We start from the raw sequence: 22,408 nt of genomic DNA, 5'->3' as shown, positions 1-22,408 counted from the left end.
AGAAAATGAAAAAAAATTAAGAATTAAAACCCGGTCCTGTTTTTTGGGGCAAACAGGATTTTTTTTTTTCGGGAGCGACTCGAGGTCAAGAGTTATGAATCGAAGCTATCTTCAGGAAGGCCAAAGCTTACAGGAATTTTATATTAAAAAAAAAACAGAAAAAGCTATTTGTGGTGAAGAACGCAAAACTATTTATGATATCTTTTCAAATATTTTCAATTTTATTCCCGACTGATTCTATGGGAGGTATAAAGTCATTCCATTTTGATCAATTTGAAACCAAAATTAAATGTTCTGCCTTAAATCAAAATACCCTCTGCAAGGGTATACAAATTACAAAAAAATTCTAAAAGAAGTCGTAGTCAGCTGTTAAATTTTAGACTTATTGTAATATAAAGATAATCAAAATGTTTAATTTTTGACTAACCATAAACTTAAAGCTCACAATAAAATTTTAAATAGCCAACATCGGTGGCATTACAATATGCTTCGTAAGCCTATTTTTAGGTAAAAAAAAAATACCAACATCCGGTACCATTTCAAAGGAACACATCAAGAAGATTAAATCACTCCAGGTACGGACTTTTTATGTAGTGTAAAAGCTCATAAAATTGTAATAAAAACCAGTGCACCAAAGGTGGAAAAAAAAGAAAAGAAACAACTGTTATCCAACATTTCAAGTGTTCATGAGAGCGTACGTATACAAGTTTATTTGTATATACATTTGCATATATATGTGTATGTACGTGTGCCATATCTGCATACAGATGTACAAAAACAGGAGTGGCCAACTTGGAATGTTAATGCGGTCTGCAACCGTTGGCGTCGCCGAGATCTCCAATCCCCAATCCACTCAAAAAAAATGTAAAAAGACAACACTGGCACGTAGACCCAGCCATTGCCCGGATATTTTTCTCCCTCAGTTGTTGTGTCTCTCTGCCGATAAGAGTTACGTGAACTTTAAAGAGAGTAGAGGGCGATAACTGACCGGAAAACTGGACAAAAGCCAAAAATAATTAGGTACTGCTCAAGACACTACACAAAAAACAATCGTAGATCAAATTTCGCTTTGTGAATTTTACTTGAAATAAAATTATTCTTTTATCTAACAACAGAAGGGTGGTAAAAAAATGTTGCTTGAATTGCCTCTATAACATAAAAAAACATTTCTTTTATTTAGAGGCTCCGAGATAATTTTTTAAATATTGGATTTGATTGCTTTGTCTTGCTACGCATATGTACATTCCTGACTGTTTATCGACTTGGCTTTTTTCATTTTTATTTTTCTTATTTTGAACATGGCCGCGCATGTTAAGTCAAGTAAAATTTATAACTGTCAATTATTATGCAAGAGCCGTGTATGTTATAAGGGGAGAGAGGCGTTTAATATTAGTGGATTGAGGCTACTGCAGGACGAAGAGAGGGAAATGGTGTGGACTCGTCTCGCAGAGTAATCCAAAAATACCGGATTGCCCATAAACTTCTCCCTGTGGAAACCACTTACAAAGTCTGAACACGTAGTATCCCCAAATGCTATAACTCTGAAGTAATCTCCTGTGATCACATAGAACTTTGCGTTACTTCTTTATATTTAGGTTCCTGGTTGATCTTTCATATTAAATTTAATAATTCCACAGATTTTTCCCAACTTACCCAACTATGTGGAAGTGTCCCCAGGAGTTCAATGTACCTCGATTCTTGGCCTGTCAAGAGAGTTATAAGAAACAATTTAATAACCACGACGACGTTGTAGGACCATAGCAATATATTTTATGTAGGCTGCCATTAAATGAATCATTGGACAACATTTTTGCGTCGAACATCAAAATAAGTGTTCAGTTTTGACGACCTTCCAGTAGTTTCTAGTTGAAATATATATAAGTAGGCGTGTGATATTTCCTCATTCGTGAAGGTTGTATATTGAGTTGAACAGTTATAAAGGTCAACGGCGGCACTATTTATCCACCAAAATTGTTTTCCGAACTATTTATATCAGTATAATTGATTATTTTTATACTGCTCCAGAGATTTGCAAATGTATTATATCCTTCATTTAAATATATATCGTTAATCATTTTTCATTTAATCTTCTTTTTAATTAAAACTTAAAAATTGAATGCCATTTTTTCAATCAGCCATACATATCACCCATAAATATACAGCAATGAGCAAAAAAATTCAAAATCGAATATTGTTAATTTAATTATGAATGACTTGTAAAGTATTAATTTTTACTTCACTTTGTTGTATTCATTTTGTGACCCACTTTAATGTGCTTTTGTGCTGCTCTAAAGCTTTAGTTTATTACGAAAATTTGTTTAATTTTAAACAGTTTATTTTGAAATTGAGTCACGACGCAACGCGAGTGTTGAGATCAAAGTAGAGACAGAGATCGATCTGAAAACGATGCCCGAAAGTTACATAAATTGGCAATAAATCGATTCAGTAATCGACTCGCAAAGGGAGTGGGCGGCAGACTAGAGAAGTCAACGAGGGGGACCGAAGTTTAAATCTCAAGAAACTTAAACCCAAGATTAAAAAAAAATTAAATAAAATAAAAAAATTAATAAAACATAAACAAATAAACCTGAAAAAAACAAGACGAACCACCGTTTGGCATTTGCATACAAATGTGTCTACAACAGACAGCCAGGGACGAAATACTATGTCAAGTATTTTCAGGTAACATTTTCATAAAAAGAAAGGATATACATTAAAATAGTGTCAATTTGAGAGTTTTTTGCACGATTTATTTAGTTTTTAAGACCATATTATTGTATTCAATTTTTTTTTTTCATTCAAAAAAATTTTAATTAAAAATCTTGAATTTCTTGAATTATTAAAATGTCTATGGTAAACGTAATAATTTAGCTACTCTCTTTTAATTTTTTTTAAGGTAATTAAATAAAAATAAAAATTAGTTTAAAAATAAAGATTTTAAAAAATGTCTTGCAGCTATTCGTACGACCTTGGCTGTTTTTGTTTGGTGCGACCAGATGAACATGTAACAAACTTAGGCTGTAAGTGACAGGCAGACCCAACTGAAAGGTGAACAACATTTTTTTGTTCCCCTTTCTGTCTATTTTTTTCTCTCTTTTCTGTATTTTGTTTACCTTTCTCGATATGTATTTCGATGACATTTACCACGTTGACATTATTGCTGTGAGTGAACCACCTCACAATTTTATTTAATATTTTGCTAATTTGCGTGACAATCAACTTGGTCTATTTTTTATTGCCAAACTTAATCACCGGCAAGAGCGCAAAAGCGTTCAAGGTTAAACTTAAAGCCCAAAGACGACTTAAAATGCTAACTAACTAGTTGAACTCGATTTAATTCGTGCTTCATATAAAATCCGGTATTGTGACTGTAATTTCTAAGGGAGTTTCAAGAATGTCCTATGAGTAACCTTTGATGTGGATTGGCGATCGTGATCGAGTTTGTGTTCGTCATCCACTTGTCTAAACCAGCACATGCCTTGAAATCTTTGAATTACCAGATTGTGACTCACCTTTTGAGGTATTCTATCTGAATTTAAAGCCACTTTTTGTGTGTCAGAGTATTGCAAACACGAATTAGTACTTTTCATAAAACATAAGGCGTGGAAAGTGCATCGCAAAGACACAGTTATGGGGTCACATTCATTTTGATTAAATTCCATTTTCTTTGCGTTTTGGCATAAGCATTATTACCCAGTATCCTCATTAGCTAAACAAAATTTGATATTTAATAGAATAATAAAATATACAAATAAAATTCACCAATAAATGTTGGTAGCAAACTGTTGGATTTCCAAATAGTCGTTTATGGTCTTGCGATGCTTTCATTTTCCCGAAGAAAGGTATCAGGTATATACCATAGACCGGGCCCGAAAGTCAAGACAACTCTCATCCTCAATTAGCCTACCTGACTAATGTGTGTCTTTCTACAAATTGCCACTTGTCCCTTCTTCATCAAAAACTTGTAAGTCAAACAGGGGAAAAGCGGGGTCCTCGCCTATCAGATCCCCGATACTCAACTTATATTGGGATGAGAACATATAACAAAATACATTTAAATAACAAAATCATGTTGATACCCGTTACTCGTAGAAAAAAATAGTATTCTAGATTCTTTGAAAAGTATGTAACAGGCAGAAGGAATCGTTTCCCACCATATGGAGTATATTCTCGACTAAGATCAATAGAACCGAGTCGATTTGGCCATGTCCGTCTGCCCGTTTATCTGTCTGTCAGTATAAACGTCGAGATCTCAGGAACTATAGCAGCTATAGAGTTGAAATTAACCATACAGTTTCCAGAGACAATGACGCAGCGAAAGTGGCCGCGTCCACTTTAACACCCACAAACAGCCCCAAACTGTCAAGTCTACACTTTTGATCTGCCAAAAAAAAACAAAAATTCATCCGTATCCCAGAAAAATTATGAAATATCGCGTTCGCATTTCCACTAGCTGTGTAACGGGTCTTTTTGTTTTTAATTGTTTGCGTGACAACGTCTTGCGTGTTGTGGGGGCGACAAGGGCGTGTCGCTTATCAGTGTAATTTTGGTTACAGTTATATTAATTGTAAAAGTAAAAATGCTATTCTTATTAAATTGTTACCGGGGAGTAATTGCGTTCCTGGCCACTGCTCACTCCAAACTTTCATATTTTTTTTTTGGAAACTTAAAAAAAATAAGATATATATATATATATATATATATATATATAAATAAGATATAATAATATAAATAAGATATAATAATAATAAGGTTGGAGTTTAGTAGGAAGTTGAGTTGGAATAAAAATGAAAATTAAGTTTAAATTTACAATGTATTTAGGTTCTTACATTCGAAACTGTATAACGTGGAAATCAAAACACGATAATGGCATCGTTGGTTCGTGTCTCCACTAAGAGTTTTGTAAACTTAAAATAATAAAGAGAAATCAGCAAATAAAATAAAAAAATTAAAATTTTATTACCCACATTTGTTATACAAAACTATTAACATTTTTTCAAGTCAATTAATCGTTTAAAATCTTGACTTATGAAAACGCATAAACTCTACAATAACTTTTTAAGAGTTATGTAAAGACTCCCAAGTTTAGTTGGAATAAAAATAGCATAGACAATTAAGTTTAAGTTTACAATGTATTTTGGTTTTTACATTTGGAGCGTCGTTGCTTCGTGTCTTCACTATTAGTTAGTTTAAGCTTCAATTATTAAAAAGGATGGCGCCACAGTATCTTTTTCTTATTAAAGCCCATGTTAAGTGTTGACAAACGAAAAAATACAAAAAACATAAATTGGCGCTTGTTTGGATAAGTGATTTATTGTTATTTTCTTTATTTACTATTACTTATACCTGCTCCCGGATGAGTAAAAGGGATTGTAAGAATAGTCTAAAGTATCTTACAGACAACAGGAGCCCACAAATCAGTTAATTCGAATCAAAAAATTGTAATAATATTTTCAATGCGGGACTGCTAGTTATCATAAATATGTGCAGGCAGACAAATGCAAATATACAAAACTAAGGGTTATGATGAAGATTTTCGATATCAACCGTTTGTCTCGAGATGCACGGATTCATGTCAACCCCTGTTCATGTCCTACAGGAAGAGAATTGTAACTGGATTTTGAAACTTGTCTGTAAAATATCAGCTTATAAAAAAATGTGCGTCAAAAGAGAAAACTATCTTTTTAATGACAGACCAAAAATTGCAAAAAAAAAAAATAAGAGTCATCTGGTGATAAAGGGGAAACGTATTTGCTGCGACTCAAGCAGGAAGTCGGTGGTGCAGACCAACTCCGTCTGAAAATCCAGACACTAACTGAGACATCGACATCGGCGACAACTGCAAAGAGTGCGTAATTGCTTTTAAGCCTGAATTGTGAGGTACGCCCTGGTTGTCCCCTCCTAAAAACGTCTTACTATTAACGCTAAAAGGTAAGCCTCGCAGCTGCAAGGCTACGGAGCCTTAGCGGAAGAGAAATCTCCTTCTCCTTGGGAAGTATGTAAAAATATTAAGCAAATAAAACCCATTCCCATACCCTTAAGTATAAGTAAATAAATAAATAAAACTATGAGATTAGCAACAGAGAACAAGTTTGAGTGAGGATTAGATTTCTCGACTGTAATATTGAGCTAAATAAAATGCCGAAAAGTAAAACGCCACCTAACTGGTATCGTAATAAATATTTATATTATCCGTCACTCGTAGAGTAAAAACGTCTAAGAGTTTCCTTGCAAAGAATTTGAGTCGTAAAGAAAGCGAAAATGTGTGCCTTTTATTAGATATACATAGGCGTGTGTGGGTATAAATGTATTGAGGAAGTCACCTTATCTAAAGAAGTGGTGGCCATATTAACATGTAGGACTTAGCATTGTAAGGAACCACTTATTTAAAGCCATTTATATATTTCATAAGTCACACACCAAAACCTAGCAGTCAAAGTTATCCAAGTTTACTGGCAATAGTCAAATTATGTCGAATATGGAGCTTGTAATCAGCGTTAATACTTTACGCATAAGATAATGGTAATTAATACCAATTTGGACAATGCATTCAATGGCACATCCGACTACTTCGATTAATTAACCAACTAAGCTATGATTGACCAGTATCTTATGCAATAGTTTTTGCAGCCCTTCCAGCGTGCACTTTGATGTTTTTTGTTTTTATTGTGTTTGTTTTACAAAAATTTTAAGGTTAATAATATACAGGCCCAGTATGATTTAAGGCCCAGGAGAAGCGTAGTCACCTCACGTGCTATTGTTCGTTCAGTCATTGAGGAGCGGTAGCCGCAAACGGCAGGCAAAACAGTTGTACTATAGTTACTGGTTTGTGGGGCACGCAGCTTGACAAATAACAATAAGAAGCAACCCAAACGTTGAGCACGTCGACTATCAGATACCCGGTACTCAGATATAAATTTAAAAGTAAATATTTGTTTAGTTACACATATATGGCGTCTGGTAATATTCTGCATACATGTATGTATCTACTAACAATGGCGGCACTGTTATTTTTTTTAAACCGCAAGTCTTAAAATAATTATTCAAATAATTAAAAAAAAACATGTTAAACTTTATGCAGTCGAAAAAGCTTTCTTCTACCTGATTTACAATTTTCAACATACCTAGTATACCCCATTGCTCAGCTGATCGAAAGCTATCTCGTTGTTCATGAAAACCTATGCTCTCGCTTCCAGTGCTGCTCGCTCTCTCTGACTACCACTCTTTGTTTTTAAGCCGCCTGTAGTACGACAGCTTAAAAGTTTACGACTGCGCAAGCGCCGCTCAGACCGTTGATGGCGCTCGCTGGAACCGCTTGGCACACGTCGCGTTACTTGGCCGCCAGCGCGAATTAAACCGCCAGTTGACAAAGTGCGTTTTGTACCCCACTTGCGAACCCCGTAACCCCCGAAAGAATGTGTGTGTCTACTTTTAATAGGTGTTCAGATATTTACCATAATTCCAAAAAAAGTACAAAATATGAATAGCTACACCTATCGCACCTATTTTCATTTGTGTGTAGTAGTTTTTTTTTTATATTTTTTTGTTCAAGTGCCTAATGTTTTGATGGCGCCCCATTTCCGCATTTATAATTACTGCTCAAAATTAAAATAATTACTACTCAAAACTGTAACGAAATGCAAATAAGTTACAAATAATCGAATGAAATAATTTTGGTATTTGACTGTTCCGCGCTAATAGTTTCCTGCACAACTACAATTGCAGTTGCGTTAACAATAACAATAACGAAAACAACACCTCTTGGCCAAACTGGTCGAAGAAATAGTTGCATTATAGTTTAGCGTTGCATGTGGTAGAAAAAGCAGAAACAGCTATCCTGCACTTAGATTATACTTGTTGCAGTTGCTGCTACCTTACAAAATAATTTTTTTTAGTCAAAGCTACAAATAAGCAGGAACGGCAATGAAATATTAATAATGTTTTGGGGTAAATCGAATAAATTTGCAATCGAAGTTGTAATTGGTTTTTATAGTTCCATTTAGGAGGTAAAATAATAAGTGAAATTGAAGAAAAAAGTCTTCCTTTGTGTGGGCCGTGAATTTGTGTTTTTTTTTCCGTGAAGCAGAGTTGCTTTTGAACTGAAGAGAAAAAACCAATCTTAAGCCTGATCTCAGTTTCCACTTCAAAGTCCGAAAGTGAAATTTCACTTTGCAGTTTTCATTGCTTGTGTTGTTGCTTTGCAGCTTCGGCGACGAATTTACTGATAGAAAGGTATTTCCCAATAACATACATACTTGCTTTTATAAAACGCATTAAAAAGACAAAATACAAATATGGCATTGTCGAAGAAAATCTGTCGGAGCAGCAGACAAAAAAATATATTAACGTTTTTGGAAAAAACATCAAAAAAATCAGCAGATACACCAAACCAAATCAGCGGAGCACTTGCATCAAGTAACTCAGTTATCTACGGCTGTCTGATAGTACTCTTCATTGCATCTGTAACCACGGCCAAAGCACCGGATCAGGAAGCTATCCATCACAAAAATGGTATGTTTTTAAATCTGTTTGTATCTGTGACTTAATTAGTTGCTGTGAAAGTGAAACTGTTAACTGCCACGAGAATTATGAGACTTGAAGTCATCAACCAGCGGCCATTGGCCATAGCCTCTCGACTTGTGATAAGTTGAACAGCTACCGCTGCTGAAGTCTTTGATTTGTGGCAGCAGCGCTTTCACTTAGTCAGCCTTTGTTGTTTTTCGTTAAAGTAGATATATAACATTGGGACAGCACTAAAACTATATATGCGTAACCCTCGCCTCACATATAATCTTAAAAAATAGAAATAAATAAATTTCCAGTAACCGCAACCACAGAATCGACTAAATTTTAATTCAAGGTAATAATCACAAGTGCCCCATTTCGCTAAAAATTATTACAAAATGTGTCAATCATTTCAGTTTTGGGTTAAATAATGTGTAAAAATCTCAGTTGGAGTTGCTAATTTTTAGGTTGCAGTTGAGCAAGCCATATAACAAAAAGGCGAAAAGGAAGTCAACCAAATAGTCAGCAGAAACGATGTAATAAAAAATACATCAAAAATAGGTTATCAGGGGGATTGAAGATGGGAAAATGTGGCCACCGAAAAACAATGCCAGGTATGTTTTCCCAGACATCTCGCGTAGCTCTTGCCACATCTTCTCCAAATACTGAAAGAGTTATAGTAAAGATTGAAAGAAGGGTAAAGGAGAAAAGAAAGGGGAAAAGAGTACCGCAGGCCTGATTTTCCCGTTTTCTGTTTGCTGGCGTAATTTTCTTCTATTATATCTGACATTTTGCGGGCGACTCTTTCCGTCTGCTCTCTTATGTCTCGCACGAATTTCCAATAATTATGTACCACTTTTCTCCACTCAAAACCAAAAATATTTCCCCTGGGAAATGTCTTAATGGGTTTAATTTGTGTTTTAGCCAAACTGCCATAAAAAATGTCCCCATTTATATTTTTCTCACAGACCTGATCCTGATTTTAATACAACAATCCTAAACTATGTCTTTTATAGTCCTAAAAGCGTTGAACAATCTTCTGAAACTACGTGTGAGGCTCAATACTTATTTCAATGGGGCAAATTTAAAAACCACAGATTACATCACAACCGCAACTACCTTGTGACAATTTCCCAAGCCATGGGTATAAGGCTTGTGAAAAAACAAAAAAATATGTAAGAGCGGACAGATCTGAACAATCGGCGCACTGATGATGACGCCCCCAATTTGGGCCACAGGTCTCAACCCTCAAGTATATAATGATCACATTGAATCTAAGAAAACTATGCGTTAAAGTGCAACTGAAGCAAACAATAATTTCCATTCATTTGAACAATGAATTAAATTTACGAGAGCCGCTCTTATGATAAAAATATTAAGTACGCGAATAATAAGTAAAAAAAAATTATTTTATTTTGTTTGTAATTGTAATTCATAACCGAGTCGCTCTGGACATGCAAGTCTGTCTGTCTGGATGAACATCGATATTTCGGGAACAACAACAGCTAAGAAAGCTGAGACAGCATCCTAATAACGTATACGCTGTGCAAGTTTGTTTCAGAACGTGGCCACGCCCCCTTCGACTTTAAAATCGATTTATTACTCGATTTGTGAGTTTTATTTTATTTATTATTTTTGATGTTGATGTTATTGTCCTTGTTATGTCCGCGAATTGTGTTTTATTTAAATGGTTGGTTTTAACTTTTAAATTCGGCGACCTGATTGAATGACTTAAAAGTAGACTAAGTTTTGGAGCACTGTGATTGAGATTCGTGTTTATTGGGAAATGAGAGCAATCGCAACCAACACAATAGTCCGGGCTAAAATGAAAACAAAAGGCGGGTACATGTGCCACATCACTCATTTGTGGAAACTTATGACATCGTCAAACGGTGACTTATGCTACCCAATATTCCTGATGTGAAGGTAATTTATAGGGACTCAATCTATTGTGGATATTATTTGTAAATTGCAAAACATTGTTTTCCAGCTACTAACGCATGAAGTACACATCAACACCATCAAGAGTATCTCCTTTTCGTTTCATACACTTTTCATTTAAAAAAAATTGTCTGGGCTGATAAATTACGTGCTGCGGCTTTCGCTCTATGTCCTAACATTTCAAATGCGATTTTCGAGCTACAAGCGGTAAACTTGAGCTGTTTTTTCGTGCCTTTGTGTGTCGAAGGTATTTGGCGCAATTCGTTGAAAAAAATAGTGTGGCAATCGACTTATTCAAACTTAATGATGTCTTCTTTGCTTTCGCAGGGAAAATAACACAAAATAAACGAATATAACGTAATTGCTCGGTTCGTTGGCCCATAGGATAATATTTTGAACGTCGTTTTGAGCATTTTGGCCATTTTCGACACGCACTGCTGGCTATTGCAATCAATCAAATCACAGCAAAGTTCCATTTCCCGAAAGCCAAAACACAAAAAATCGTAAAGACAACAAACATAATATACGCAGCTTTTGGAAAGGTGAATGCAAATTGCGTTATGAACATAATGACCGGTTTGTGGGTAGTGTTGAAATAATCGCCTCCCCCCACTCATAACAAAACAGACAGAAAATCAATCAGAAAATCAAATCAGTTTTGCAGTTAAGTATTTATTTGGAGTCTGAGGATGAGCCAAGCTTTTTAAGTGAACAGAAATCATTGTGGTTTAGTTTGCAGTTCAGCAGTTAGCCATGCAACTGAATAATTTTTTGGATTTTAGATAGGAATGCCGAATTGTAGGTAGGGGTTTTACTGCAACCCTGAATGTGGCTTCAAAGCATTACTCTGATTATCAATGCCACATTATATGGAGTTATCGGTTATAGATAAAGAAAATATTTTAGCAAGTTACTTGTTTTGTTAACGTTTAAGATTTAAGAATACTAAATGGCATATGTAAAGTATGTACCATAATATAACATGCAGATCCTGGTATTGCCCACGAAGCTAAGATTTATTTTAAACCTATTCTACGCTTACATTATTGAATTGTTGTAACATTATTGTTTTTGTTTGCCATTGGACATCGATGTGGCGTGGTCAATTAATATGTATAGTACAAATGTGAAGTGTAATATATATGTATATATATTTATATAATATATTAATGTATATATATTTATATATATATATATATATATATATATCTAAAGACAGAAATTAATTAATTATATGTTCTCTTCCATTGTCATCCTTTTGGGGCCATTTTAATGTCCCTCAACCTTCACCTTGTTGGCCCGAGTAACAAAACCGAAATGAATGGTGCGAAATCGCTTGTTGTTCATGTGAAAAACTGTCCGTTGTCTACTTGTTCGGTGTACGTGTCATGGTCTATAGTTCCTGCCAGTTTTGATCTGAAAACGTGTTTGCCGTACGGCAACGTTTGCTGACTCAGCGAGTGAGCTTCCAATGTTCAATGCCCAAATGCTCACATCAAGCATGCGCCAAGTATGCAATTGCAACCTAATTAACCATTCAGCCACACAAAGCTCAAAATGAAATATATATACTTGTGCGTAAAACACCATTAAAATTCATGCCACTTCGTTTGATTTGTCGTCATTTTAATTCACTTGACGTTCTGACTATAAAACAAATACGAAAAAATTGGACTTTTCCCAAAAAATATTTTGGTAGGACTTAAGGATTTACTTAGCATAGGTATTCAATTATGGATTTCGCCCAGATAGTCTGATACTTTTGAATTCATTGTAATATGTGCTGGATTCGGCTTTGATTGCACTTTAGAGAGTATAAACTTCTGTCAAATTTACCAACACAGCTTAGATTGCCGAAGCTAGCTTCCTTTCTTTTTTTACTTGGTTTTGGATAACACTATAATTTGAAGCTAGCTTAAATTTCTCGCTTTTATGGTTCTGCCCATTCATACGTACAGCCAGAGATGGCCACATGGACTCGGCATGTGGTCCTGATTACGAATACACATTCCCAGCACGTGACATTGTGCTACAAGGCTTATTTTAGTCAGTAAAGTGAATATAATACAAACGCTTTTGACCACTTAAGTGCCTGGTACATGTAATCGTAGGGATATCGATACCATTACCAAGTAGATTCACTTTCCAAAGAACCGCACCCACTAGATTTCTCAGACGTGAACCTCGCAATAAAAGAAAAAGGCGACGCTTGACTGGCAGCAAGCAGACAAAGGTGTAGCTCAAAACATTGCATAAGCGTAGAGAATCGCATGAATGCGCTTCTTAGCTTTTGCAGTACAAGAATACATATGTCTACGACCAAATTAATACAATGCCTGGGCACCCATGAAATTCAATGCCCCAAGAATCGGCCACCCACTGCACACGGATCAGTGAGGCATGCATTGTCAGTCAGTCAGGTAGCCAGTCGGCTAGTCAATCATTGAATACAAAACAACATTATGGAAAATGGGAGAGACCACAGATACAAAACGCAACTAACTAGCTGCCTGTCCTTGGCCAGTTAGCATTATATATAATTATATATACTCATTCTTCATCATGTGATCATGGTTTTCATAGGGAAAACGTTAGCGGGTGTGCGACAAAAAAATTTCAATAAAACCTGGCAATGTTCTACCCACAGTGATTTATTGCAGAGAACCCACTAGTACGCAGAACAAAAAATTAATGAAATATAATCAAGAATATTATTCTAAAAGTCTTGTTGGAATATTCAAAAGAAGTTACGTCACACCACAATTTTCCTGTGTTAAGGTGACAATATTTATTGTATATGTTAATTCTTGAATTCTGTGCATCTTAGACACAATGCTTTTGACTAAAAAGCCCCCGTCCGACGTTTTCGCTATCGTAGCCCTGTAAACCCATCATGTGCCTTAATAAACTATTTACCCAACTAACCTTCTGTATTTAATTACTCTGCGAACAACGACGGAGCACCACTGTGTCATTGGCCCTCAAGCCCATGATCCCTCCAAACTAACCAAATTCAAATTTGGTTTTGCTTAGCGGCAAAACCGAGGAGCAGGAATCATTGGGATCCGAACTTTAAATATTTTATTTAAGTTAGCTAAAGCCAAAAAAAATGATCTTAATAGAGCCACCGCCAACTAGATGAGTTAGCGACTAGTCGGCACTTTCATTAGATATTTTTTAGTTAAAAACATTTATAATTGAGACCAACTGCACGACAAGCTTATTGAATTTTTTAATAAGTAGTGCTGGGACTATACAAAAAAACGCTCGATCAATATATTTTGCAATCTACCCTTAAGGGTTAAGGCGTTTAGCGCTGACACCTCATCAATAAGCCTTTCGGCTTTAAACAAATTTAATTGCCTTTTAGATATGAACATTTTGATGGCAATTGTGTTGTCCGTGAAAAGGCTCAACAAATCATACTTATTTCAGATACTGACTAAAAATTCAATGGCCAAGTGGTTGACATTTAACTATAAAAACGTGTATGAGCTGAGCTGCCATTGTTATTCTTCGCTTGGGTTTGACATTGGTGCTCATCATGTAGACAAACATCTTTGCTCCGCTAATCATGCCATTTTTACAGCAACCTAAGGTCAGATATTAGGTATTTGTTGTTTATTGGAAAATGTCATGTTCAATTAGTCGATCGATCGGTTGACCAATATGACGCAAAGAGTTGGAAATCTTTGACTGAAAATGTCTGTTAGCAAATTCAGCAACGAACGAAATAGAACAGGTTCCAGGGCCACTTCCCAATCCCATGTAAGATTGCCAGCCTGGGGTGTAAACCCCCCTTCCACTCATTACAATACTTTATGCTTTGTAAGCCATTAAGACAATAGCCCTGAGTGAGCCGGAAATATGGCCCCCGGGTGGGGAAAATACGGGCTGGCTCCAATTACGAGCTAAACTCGGCTTAGCGTAAAACTGCAGCTTAATGAATCACTTCAATGACAATGCCGGGGCCAAAATAAAACATAATGATAACACACCATTAGTCGAGCGGTTAATGAGAATGCGGGGACCGAAAGTCTTTGAGAAGGAAAAGATTATTTCAAAGAATGGTTTCTGAAACAAAGGCTTAATTTAGGTTTACCATGCCATTAACAATTATAATCAAAATATAAAATATCACATGAAATTTATGTAAACATCTCTACGGAATGATGACCCTGAAAATTGTAATGAAAAGAATTATAATAAATTTGCACAAACGCGTATTGTAAAATTATGACAATCTTTATTGCAGGCGAAAGACATATCAAATTTTAATTTTATTTTTGTAACAAGAAGGAGATGGTAGAAGCGTTAGCCGGGGACATTTGAACACGGGGAAATTACCCTCAATGGATAATATTAATAAGCGCAGTAAACCCTTCCACCTACTGCAATGTGCTGATGTGTGGAAGATTTGGTTGGGGCCTGGACTCGAAATGCACCTACTTATTTACAATAATATACAGTTATTTTATGATATAAAATTTAATTATTTCAACATGACATTGTTAAAAAAATATTCATTGCCATAGCAGTATTCTCTCTTTTTTCGGTAAATTTGTTTATCAAAAAAAAATCACGCAGCTGAATGAACATTGGATTTTTAGCAAAGCCTAAAGCTAATGGCGATCATGTTGGCGTGCCCGGCACATATCTGTAACTCGAAGTCTCAAAAGACTTCAGCCGAATAAAAGTGAACTGAAACTTAAACCGAAACCGAGTTCAAAACAAAATTGACTTGGCTCATGGCTGAAATACGGCTAATTGCCGAACGACGTGTGGTGTGTAGAAATTAGCCCCAATGCTAAAGTTAGAGCGCTTTTCAAATTCAAATTGGCGCAAACTCATTTATCAGTCGGAGCAATTACGGCTCTTCTTAGCCATTATAGTCTCGATTTCAAAAGCTGAAATGGAAACGAAACAGAAGACAGTGAAACATAGCATTCTTAATATTTTTCGACGTCTTGAGTTCTATGTCAATTGCTTAATGCGGGTTGATAAAAAAATTGCCAACTGCATGTGAAACGATAGATTTTTTGTGCTCGGCATAAACAAACCACTCCCACACAATTGCCACCCCTTTGAAGTTTGTCTTTGAGGCACGGTCGCGCTTAAGTCTTTTGTTTCGTTTTCGGATTTTTTTTTTCAGCCTGACATTTGGCGCTGCAGAATTCTTCTGCCTTTATTGGTCAAGTTAAATGTCAACCGCTTGCTTTGAACTTTAAAGTTCAAGTGTACAACAGGCATGCCCAACAAATTTTATTGATATTTTTTCCAACAATTTTTTCCTTTTCATTTATTATCGACTTAATGGTGCGGAAGCTACGCACTTATATATTTTTTTGGCTGGGATCGCAGAAAGTATATTTGTGTTTCTAACTGTAAAAGTATACATGTATATACTTAACCACTAGTGGTCTTTCATCTGTCTGTCCGTATGAACCCCATTGTCTCTGCCAGCTTTCCAAAAACATGACTTAGAAATTGTTTATTCTTACATTGTAAAACGGAGCAACTGCGCCTCCCCTTTCATCCAGCCAGTCATGCGAACATTTGTTGATAATATTTAAGCAGGCATTTACCATATGCCTTAAAACGTTATTTGATCGCAATTATTTTTACGATCTTATATGGCCTTACAAACATAGCGGAAATTACGTACACAGCTGAACATTAAAACAAAAATTACATTTTTAATAGTTTTTACTTAGTTTAATAAATGTAATGTAAAACAATATTTAATAAACTTGTAACAATGCGGTTCAAAGCCCAAGAAAATCGAAATTAATTATTATTATTCAAATGAGCATTGAAAATAAATAGGTGGCATAAGCTGACTGAGTGGTTAGTCTTGACAAGCGATTCACGCTGACTCGTCCAAGTAGTTTTTTTTAACACGTACAATTTTTCACTCCTCAAATATCTCATACACCCAATCGCAATATGTATCCCAATAACAACTGACATTGACCGCCTGTATAGCCGGCCGGCTTCGCTTAAAAACTTGGTAAACCTCGACTTAGAGCTGAGTCATTATCATTATAGCATAACAAAACATCATTCCGAAGCTGGCCAGGTTCTTTTTGGCCCAGTCAAGTGCAATCGAATTGCAAATGAAGACAACTTTAGTGGCTGACATGCAGCCTCGAGCTTATCTCGCCTCAATGCGGAAAAACTTGACAAAAAGGTGGTGAGCTTAAAAAAGTAATAATACGGCAATTAGAAATAAAGACACAGGCAAAAGTCTCATTAAAATGCAACATAAAAAGCAGCTAATTGCAAACATTTAGTTTAGTATGCAAGCTGCTGTAACGACCTCGTAAATAATCGACGTTACAGCTGTCATTGTGAAAATCCTGCACCCTGATCTAGCAAGTTGCTGTTGAAATACCAAAGGTCGTGAAACACCTATATAACTGACTGTTGGGATATTGCATGAGGACTTGAATTGTTGAATGTTTATAAAAGATTTAGTTTTGAAAGTAGAATAAAGAAGAAAGGTCAATTTGATAGCTTTGAGTGATTGAAGACTTTAAGACTTGATCATCACCAAGCTCCTAAAACCCATGAAATATAATCAACTCCAAAAGTCAGTTTCATCTAACCTGTTGTGAAAGTGTCGACACTTGCCTCTTTGCACCTTTGATTTGGAAAGTCATGAGGTGCCGAGTAAAAGCTAAAGCAGTGGACACGATCACAAGCCACAGCCATCATATCTTTGTTAACACAGTTGTGGTGCTATTTGTACCAACAATGTGCCGGAAAACCTTACACTGCCGCTAATGAGTTGCCGCAGGAGATTGCGATTTGTGGAACCCAGGGGATAGATGATGCCAGCAAGCCGATTGTCGGAATAGGGGGGAGTACTTCAAAAATAGGAACGAATGGGTGTACGTGCGAAAATTTTGCGAGATACGGAGCGTAATAATAAAAATAAATACGAGTTCCTCGACTATCTAATATCAGCTACTTCACTAAATAGTGTTGAACAGTTTTATGCCGTTTACGATGCGTTTCTTAGCAAAACAGAATTTTATGTGTTAATATTCATAACATAACATTATCATACATACATGATAAATACATAACGGGTCTTGACTTTTTGTGAAGCACATAAACCAGTGTTGTACAAATTTGCTTAACCCTGTTTTCCGGATAGCCCGCCATTTTCTTTTTTTTCTGTCGCCTTGGTCGAAGAGTGTTTTCATGTCATCGTCTTTTTACAATTTTTACTGTACGTACTGTGATCACTTTAAATGCTAAAGTTATATTTTGATCATTACTTATTATGGTGGACGCATTAAGGCGGTCATTATATGCTCAATTAGACACGCATCCTACCGCTTCGTTGCTTAGTGCAGCATAGACATACACGTAACTATGTGTTAATTATACGGCCAACGCCCACGACGCCATCAAATACAGTCGTACATATAATCAGGGACAACCTAGAGAGTGAAAACTAAAAAAAAATTTAAGAAGAGCCGTGGAAAAAAACACGAACGACGACGACCACAATGCGCAATTTTGTTGTAAGTGAGTAAATAGACTTGCTCATGTCATGATGATATGAGTATGATGATATATATAAAATGAACATACGCGCGGGACTCTTGTTTTAAGCACGACACGCTCAATTTAATGCTTATGCCCTATTGTACTAAACCATCTACATGGACATCTCCATAAACATCTATACCGACATCATTATCGCCATCAGGGTCATTATGTCTTCAAATTTTATTTTAACAATATAATATGGTTTAAACCAGCCAAACTTGTACATACGATCATACGGCCGAAAGTTTTAAAAATATTTCAAATTAAAATTAAAACATGTTAAAACGAATATAACAGTCCCGACAGCCTTGCCTTAAAGACCGAAATTAAAACTTGGAATTATGTAGGCTAACAAAATCCTTAACGACAGGCGAATGCAAAGTAACGATTCTTACAGTCTATTTTAAGGATCCGGGTCTCTTTAACCCTTTAAGTAGATTACTTCGACTAATTTTTGCATTATCCTCTTCATTTAAAATTTTTCAGACGAATTTCCGGAAGAGGAAGGCGACATGCTGATGGAGCCAAATGATTTTTCGCCAATCACTGTACTAAAGTCACATGAACAACACTTTCATATGCCGCCCACAACGCATCTTCAGCCACAAATTCAAGCTAGAATTCATCCTAGAGTTCAACCCAGAAAATTTCAATCCGCAGCCCAACAAAATGCTGATGGGGAGGAGCCATTCCGGCCCATTACTAATCCAAATACGAAGATTGTTGGCGATTCTCATACGCAGGCTGCCCAAAATTTCTACCCACCTTTCTACCATGAGGCTCCTCCACTGGGCCACTCCAGACCCTATTTTGGACACGGCACGCCTGTATCGGAGACAACTCCTTTATCCTTACCCCTTCCGCTCTTGTCAACTCAACAACAACAGCCAGCAACTCAGCAGCGGACTTTCGATGCCAGTATACTTGGAAGTGGGGATTTTGGTGTCCTTAGGGGTGGAACCTTCTATCCGGAGGAGGAAATGCCCTATCACCCCGAAGATAACAGTGATTACATCTTTGGAGACGCTAACAATGGACACGGTCGACCATCCGAGGGATTTGTACAAAAGTACACATATCCAGAGGAGCAGTTTGCCAATTTTCGCGATTTTGCCGATATCAACACGCCCGCTGATACGGCATTTTCGCAATTTGTGGTGGTCTATGCGGCCAAAAATGCCACTGCACCACACTCTCATCCGCATCCCAAAAACATATTTGAACAGTTAGAGCAGCTGGACAGGGAAAAAGAGCCGAAAAAGACCGAATTTGATAATAAAACTTCTTCGAAAATAAAGTCGAAATTGTCTAATACAAAGTTGCAGAAGAAATACCGAAAAAAACCTGCTCCCAAAGTCCAGGATCCTCAAGAAATAGAGCCTTTATTAGCTCTAAGTTAAGCGTCAAAAAGAATAAGCCTAAAAAGCACGCACCCAAACTTTCTAATACCGTTGTTAGTTTTATTTATTATATTTCGAGATGAATGCAAACCACAACAAAATGTAATAGCCACCCCAATTTCCATGTCAACAAATGCAAGCACTTTACCATAGTATATACATATACTTTTTATATTTTTTTTGTCAGTCTGCTTTTAATCTCGCAATGTTTGTTAAATTTTTAAATTAGCCCGTAGTCTACTACATATATATTATATATTTATATATATACATTTATATATAATATATATTTTATACGCAACTATAATGTAATTCTTTTCGTCTAATTAAGCATAAATTTATTATGTGTTTGTACATAAAACCAGTTATGATAATTGTAATTTTAAACCTAAATAAAAATGATTTAAAAAATAGTACACAAATACTAATTTAATAAAGTACTTTATTAAGTCATAAATTTTGACTTCACATACAATATATCAGTAAACATATTGTATTTAATGCGTTTCGTATTTTGCGTAGAGAGCGTTCATCAAAGTTGTAAAAGAGCCTGCTGTGCGAAATATCTTTAAGAAAATAATACAAACAAATTTAATTTATATTGATCAATTAGTAAAATAACAAACTTTTTGAATAAAATAAATTAAAATATTAATACAACATTAAGGAATGTGCTTACCCAAACAAGAAGAGGTCTGCCCAGTTCGAAAAAATAAGCACCGAGAACAGTTTCTCGTTGGGCGCGCTCAATTGGAAAAAGGAAAAGCTTCCGGTGTTGTGGAGGAAGGTTTTGCCAAGGAATTACTTCGTATAGCAGCCAGGAAAATCGCTCAGCCTCTAAACGGACCTGTTCGGCACCGAAAAGATAGATGCACAGCTGTGTGGTAACTACCATCGAAAAGAAACCCAGAAAGGCGAAGTTTTGGTTGGTGTGTGGCATTATATACTGGCAAATTACTGAGCAGTAGAGTACACAGATTATAACAACCTCCACAAATGCGATCTCCATAAAACTTGAATTAAAATGTTGGACTAATTTAAGCAGACGAGCATGCTCAATAAAAATCCCACTTAATCCGAAGTCAGACCGAGATGGATTGAAGCAGGAGGTCATCCTTTTAAGTTGTTGACCAAGGCGACGGTATTGTGAACTCACGCCTAAAGCACACCATCCATATAAGGTATCCACTCCAGTGGTGGAGCAGCAAAAGAAACTTAACACAAATACCATCAAGCAGCAGTCCATGGCGTAAACATGCGGTTGTGTCACATCGTATGGAAGTCTGAGATAAGAACAAAAAAAGTATCTCAGTACATACATATATATATATATATATAAAATTACAAAAAGCTGGAAAATTATAGAAAAGATCAATCTATAAAATGACATTATACCAAATTGCACCAATTGATTAAAATGTTCATACTTTTTAAGATTACTCACAGCACACGGAAAGAGCTGACAGGCGCGAATTCCCCAGTGGAATGATACTTAAGCATGGTCAAAGCCACTGGCATCAACAGAAAAGACACACTCGTGCCGGCACACATCATAAAGTAAATGGCAGCCATTAGTTGTCCCCTCCGATTTTGAGATCTCCACTCCTTACCCCCAAGATCCTCCTCCCTGAAAGGCGACTGAATCTGTTGAATTAGGGCCACCAGGTCGTGGGATTTGGCCAAGAATATAGCCATCTTTAGTAGCGAGGAGACCATCTGTAGCCCGTGCATCAGGGCCTCGGAACAAAGCACGATTTGGTTGCGATTTTGGACCATAAAGGCGCACACGGTACAGAGCTCAAAGCTTGTGGTCAGACACATAATACAATAAAGAAGCGGAGATCGCAAAACATTGCCCTTTTCATCAGGCTGTAAATCCAAACCCATTCGGGCGAAGGTAAAACGCTGCGTCCACAGATTACCCAGAAACACCTCGATTAGCTTTGACATTTCGTCCTTTACTGAGTAAATTTATACTGAGGATATTTAAACTAAGAATGATTACCCATTTAAGTGTATTTAAAAATGTTTGGTGGGTTGGCTGGAAAAACTTTGAACAAAACTCTGTTGTCGCCTAATTAGTCTTTAAAATACAAGATAATTTATTGCCATGGGTAAGCGGAAAACTTGGCGAGGTAAAACGGGTTGGTTTGGCCAGCAAATGGTTTAATTATACGCTCGAGGCGACTGTCTGTCTAAAAACCCACGAAGCACCAGGGCTTCGCGTACCCCTCATGCCTAGCACCTTGGTGCAAGATTATTATTGTGCACATTTAAGTTACTAGCATATGAAGTTATTCATGCAACACACAATGTGTTCATTATTTGGTTTTTAGGTCTCATTTATTTGCATTTTATAAATGTCCTGTACTGAAAGCATAAATAACTATCAGTTATCCTTGCTTATTTCCTTCAAGTTTTCTATAATATTTTGTATTTCCTTATGTTATTGAGATATACGTATTTAATATATATGTGTATATTTACTAATTTCACCACAATGTTCGTCATAGCTAACTGTAACGTTACTGGTCTTGCCTACTTTTTATACCTGTTACTTGTTGAGTAAAAGGGTATACTAGATTCGTTGAAAAGTATGTAACAGGTTAGAGGATGCGTTTCCGACCATAGGATCAGGATCAATAGCCGAGTCGATATGACCATTTCCGTCTGTCCGGCTCTCCATCTTTCTGTTCGTCCATATTAACGTCGAGATCTCAGGAACTATAAAAGCTAGAAGGTTGAGATTAAGCATACAGATTCTAGAGACATAGACGCAACGCAAGTTTGTTGAGAATAATTATTCTAGTGTCGGGGTTGAGCCATGTTGCCACTCTAACGCCCACAAACCGCCCAGAACTGCCACGCCCACGCTTTTAAAAATTGATTGATGTTCTTTCTTATTTTTTCTAGTTTTGGAAATCTGAAATTGATTTGTCAAAAAATTTTTTGCCACGCCCCCAAAACTGCCATGGCCACACTTTTGAACAATTTTAAAA

At 36.3% G+C, this 22,408-nt stretch overlaps 2 protein-coding genes across 5 annotated transcripts; one reads left to right on the top strand and one right to left on the bottom strand.

Moving 5' to 3' along the window:
- The first annotated feature begins 7,266 nt into the window (after nt 1–7,266).
- Nucleotides 7,267–19,825, top strand: LOC6615848. Of its 4 annotated transcripts, none has more exons than XM_032725938.1 (3): nt 7,267–7,371; nt 8,205–8,511; nt 18,496–19,825. In XM_032725938.1, the coding sequence occupies exons 2-3, from the start codon at nt 8,295–8,297 to the stop codon at nt 19,407–19,409; spliced, it is 1,131 nt and encodes a 376-aa protein (XP_032581829.1). In that variant the 5' UTR covers nt 7,267–7,371; nt 8,205–8,294; the 3' UTR covers nt 19,410–19,825. The 4 variants fall into 4 exon arrangements, with proteins under 4 accessions (XP_032581829.1, XP_002040218.2, XP_032581830.1 ...); XM_002040182.2 differs by having other exon boundaries at nt 7,270–7,417; nt 8,282–8,511; XM_032725939.1 differs by having other exon boundaries at nt 7,271–7,417.
- An 81-nt stretch (nt 19,826–19,906) lies between these two features.
- On the bottom strand, nt 19,907–21,476 carry LOC6615847 (odorant receptor 1a). Its single transcript, XM_002040181.2, has 3 exons — nt 20,854–21,476; nt 20,089–20,692; nt 19,907–19,975 (listed from the first exon to the last, which is right to left on the bottom strand). Exons 1-3 carry the CDS (start codon nt 21,357–21,359, stop codon nt 19,907–19,909), a joined length of 1,179 nt encoding a protein of 392 aa, XP_002040217.1. The 5' UTR covers nt 21,360–21,476.
- Between the last annotated feature and the right edge of the window lie 932 nt (nt 21,477–22,408).

Source organism: Drosophila sechellia, chromosome X (genome assembly GCF_004382195.2).
Source record: "Drosophila sechellia strain sech25 chromosome X, ASM438219v1, whole genome shotgun sequence".
NCBI classification, from domain to species: domain Eukaryota; kingdom Metazoa; phylum Arthropoda; class Insecta; order Diptera; family Drosophilidae; genus Drosophila; species Drosophila sechellia.
The sequence above is the reverse complement of the archived record's forward strand: the minus strand, read 5'-3'. Positions and strand labels throughout refer to the sequence as shown.

Bases quoted from the DNA above. Each gene is read 5' to 3' on its own strand.
- LOC6615847 (XM_002040181.2), bottom strand. From the start codon at position 21,359: ATGTCAAAGCTAATCGAGGTGTTTCTGGGTAATCTGTGGACGCAGCGT. The intron at 20,693-20,853 runs GTGAGTAATCTT...TTCTTATCTCAG, and splicing joins GTCAGCTCTTTCCGTGTGCT to ACTTCCATACGATGTGACAC. The intron at 19,976-20,088 runs GTAAGCACATTC...ATTTTCTTAAAG, and splicing joins GCAGACCTCTTCTTGTTTGG to ATATTTCGCACAGCAGGCTC.
- LOC6615848 (XM_032725938.1), top strand. From the start codon at position 8,295: ATGGCATTGTCGAAGAAAATCTGTCGGAGCAGCAGACAAAAAAATATA. The intron at 8,512-18,495 runs GTATGTTTTTAA...AAAATTTTTCAG, and splicing joins AGCTATCCATCACAAAAATG to ACGAATTTCCGGAAGAGGAA.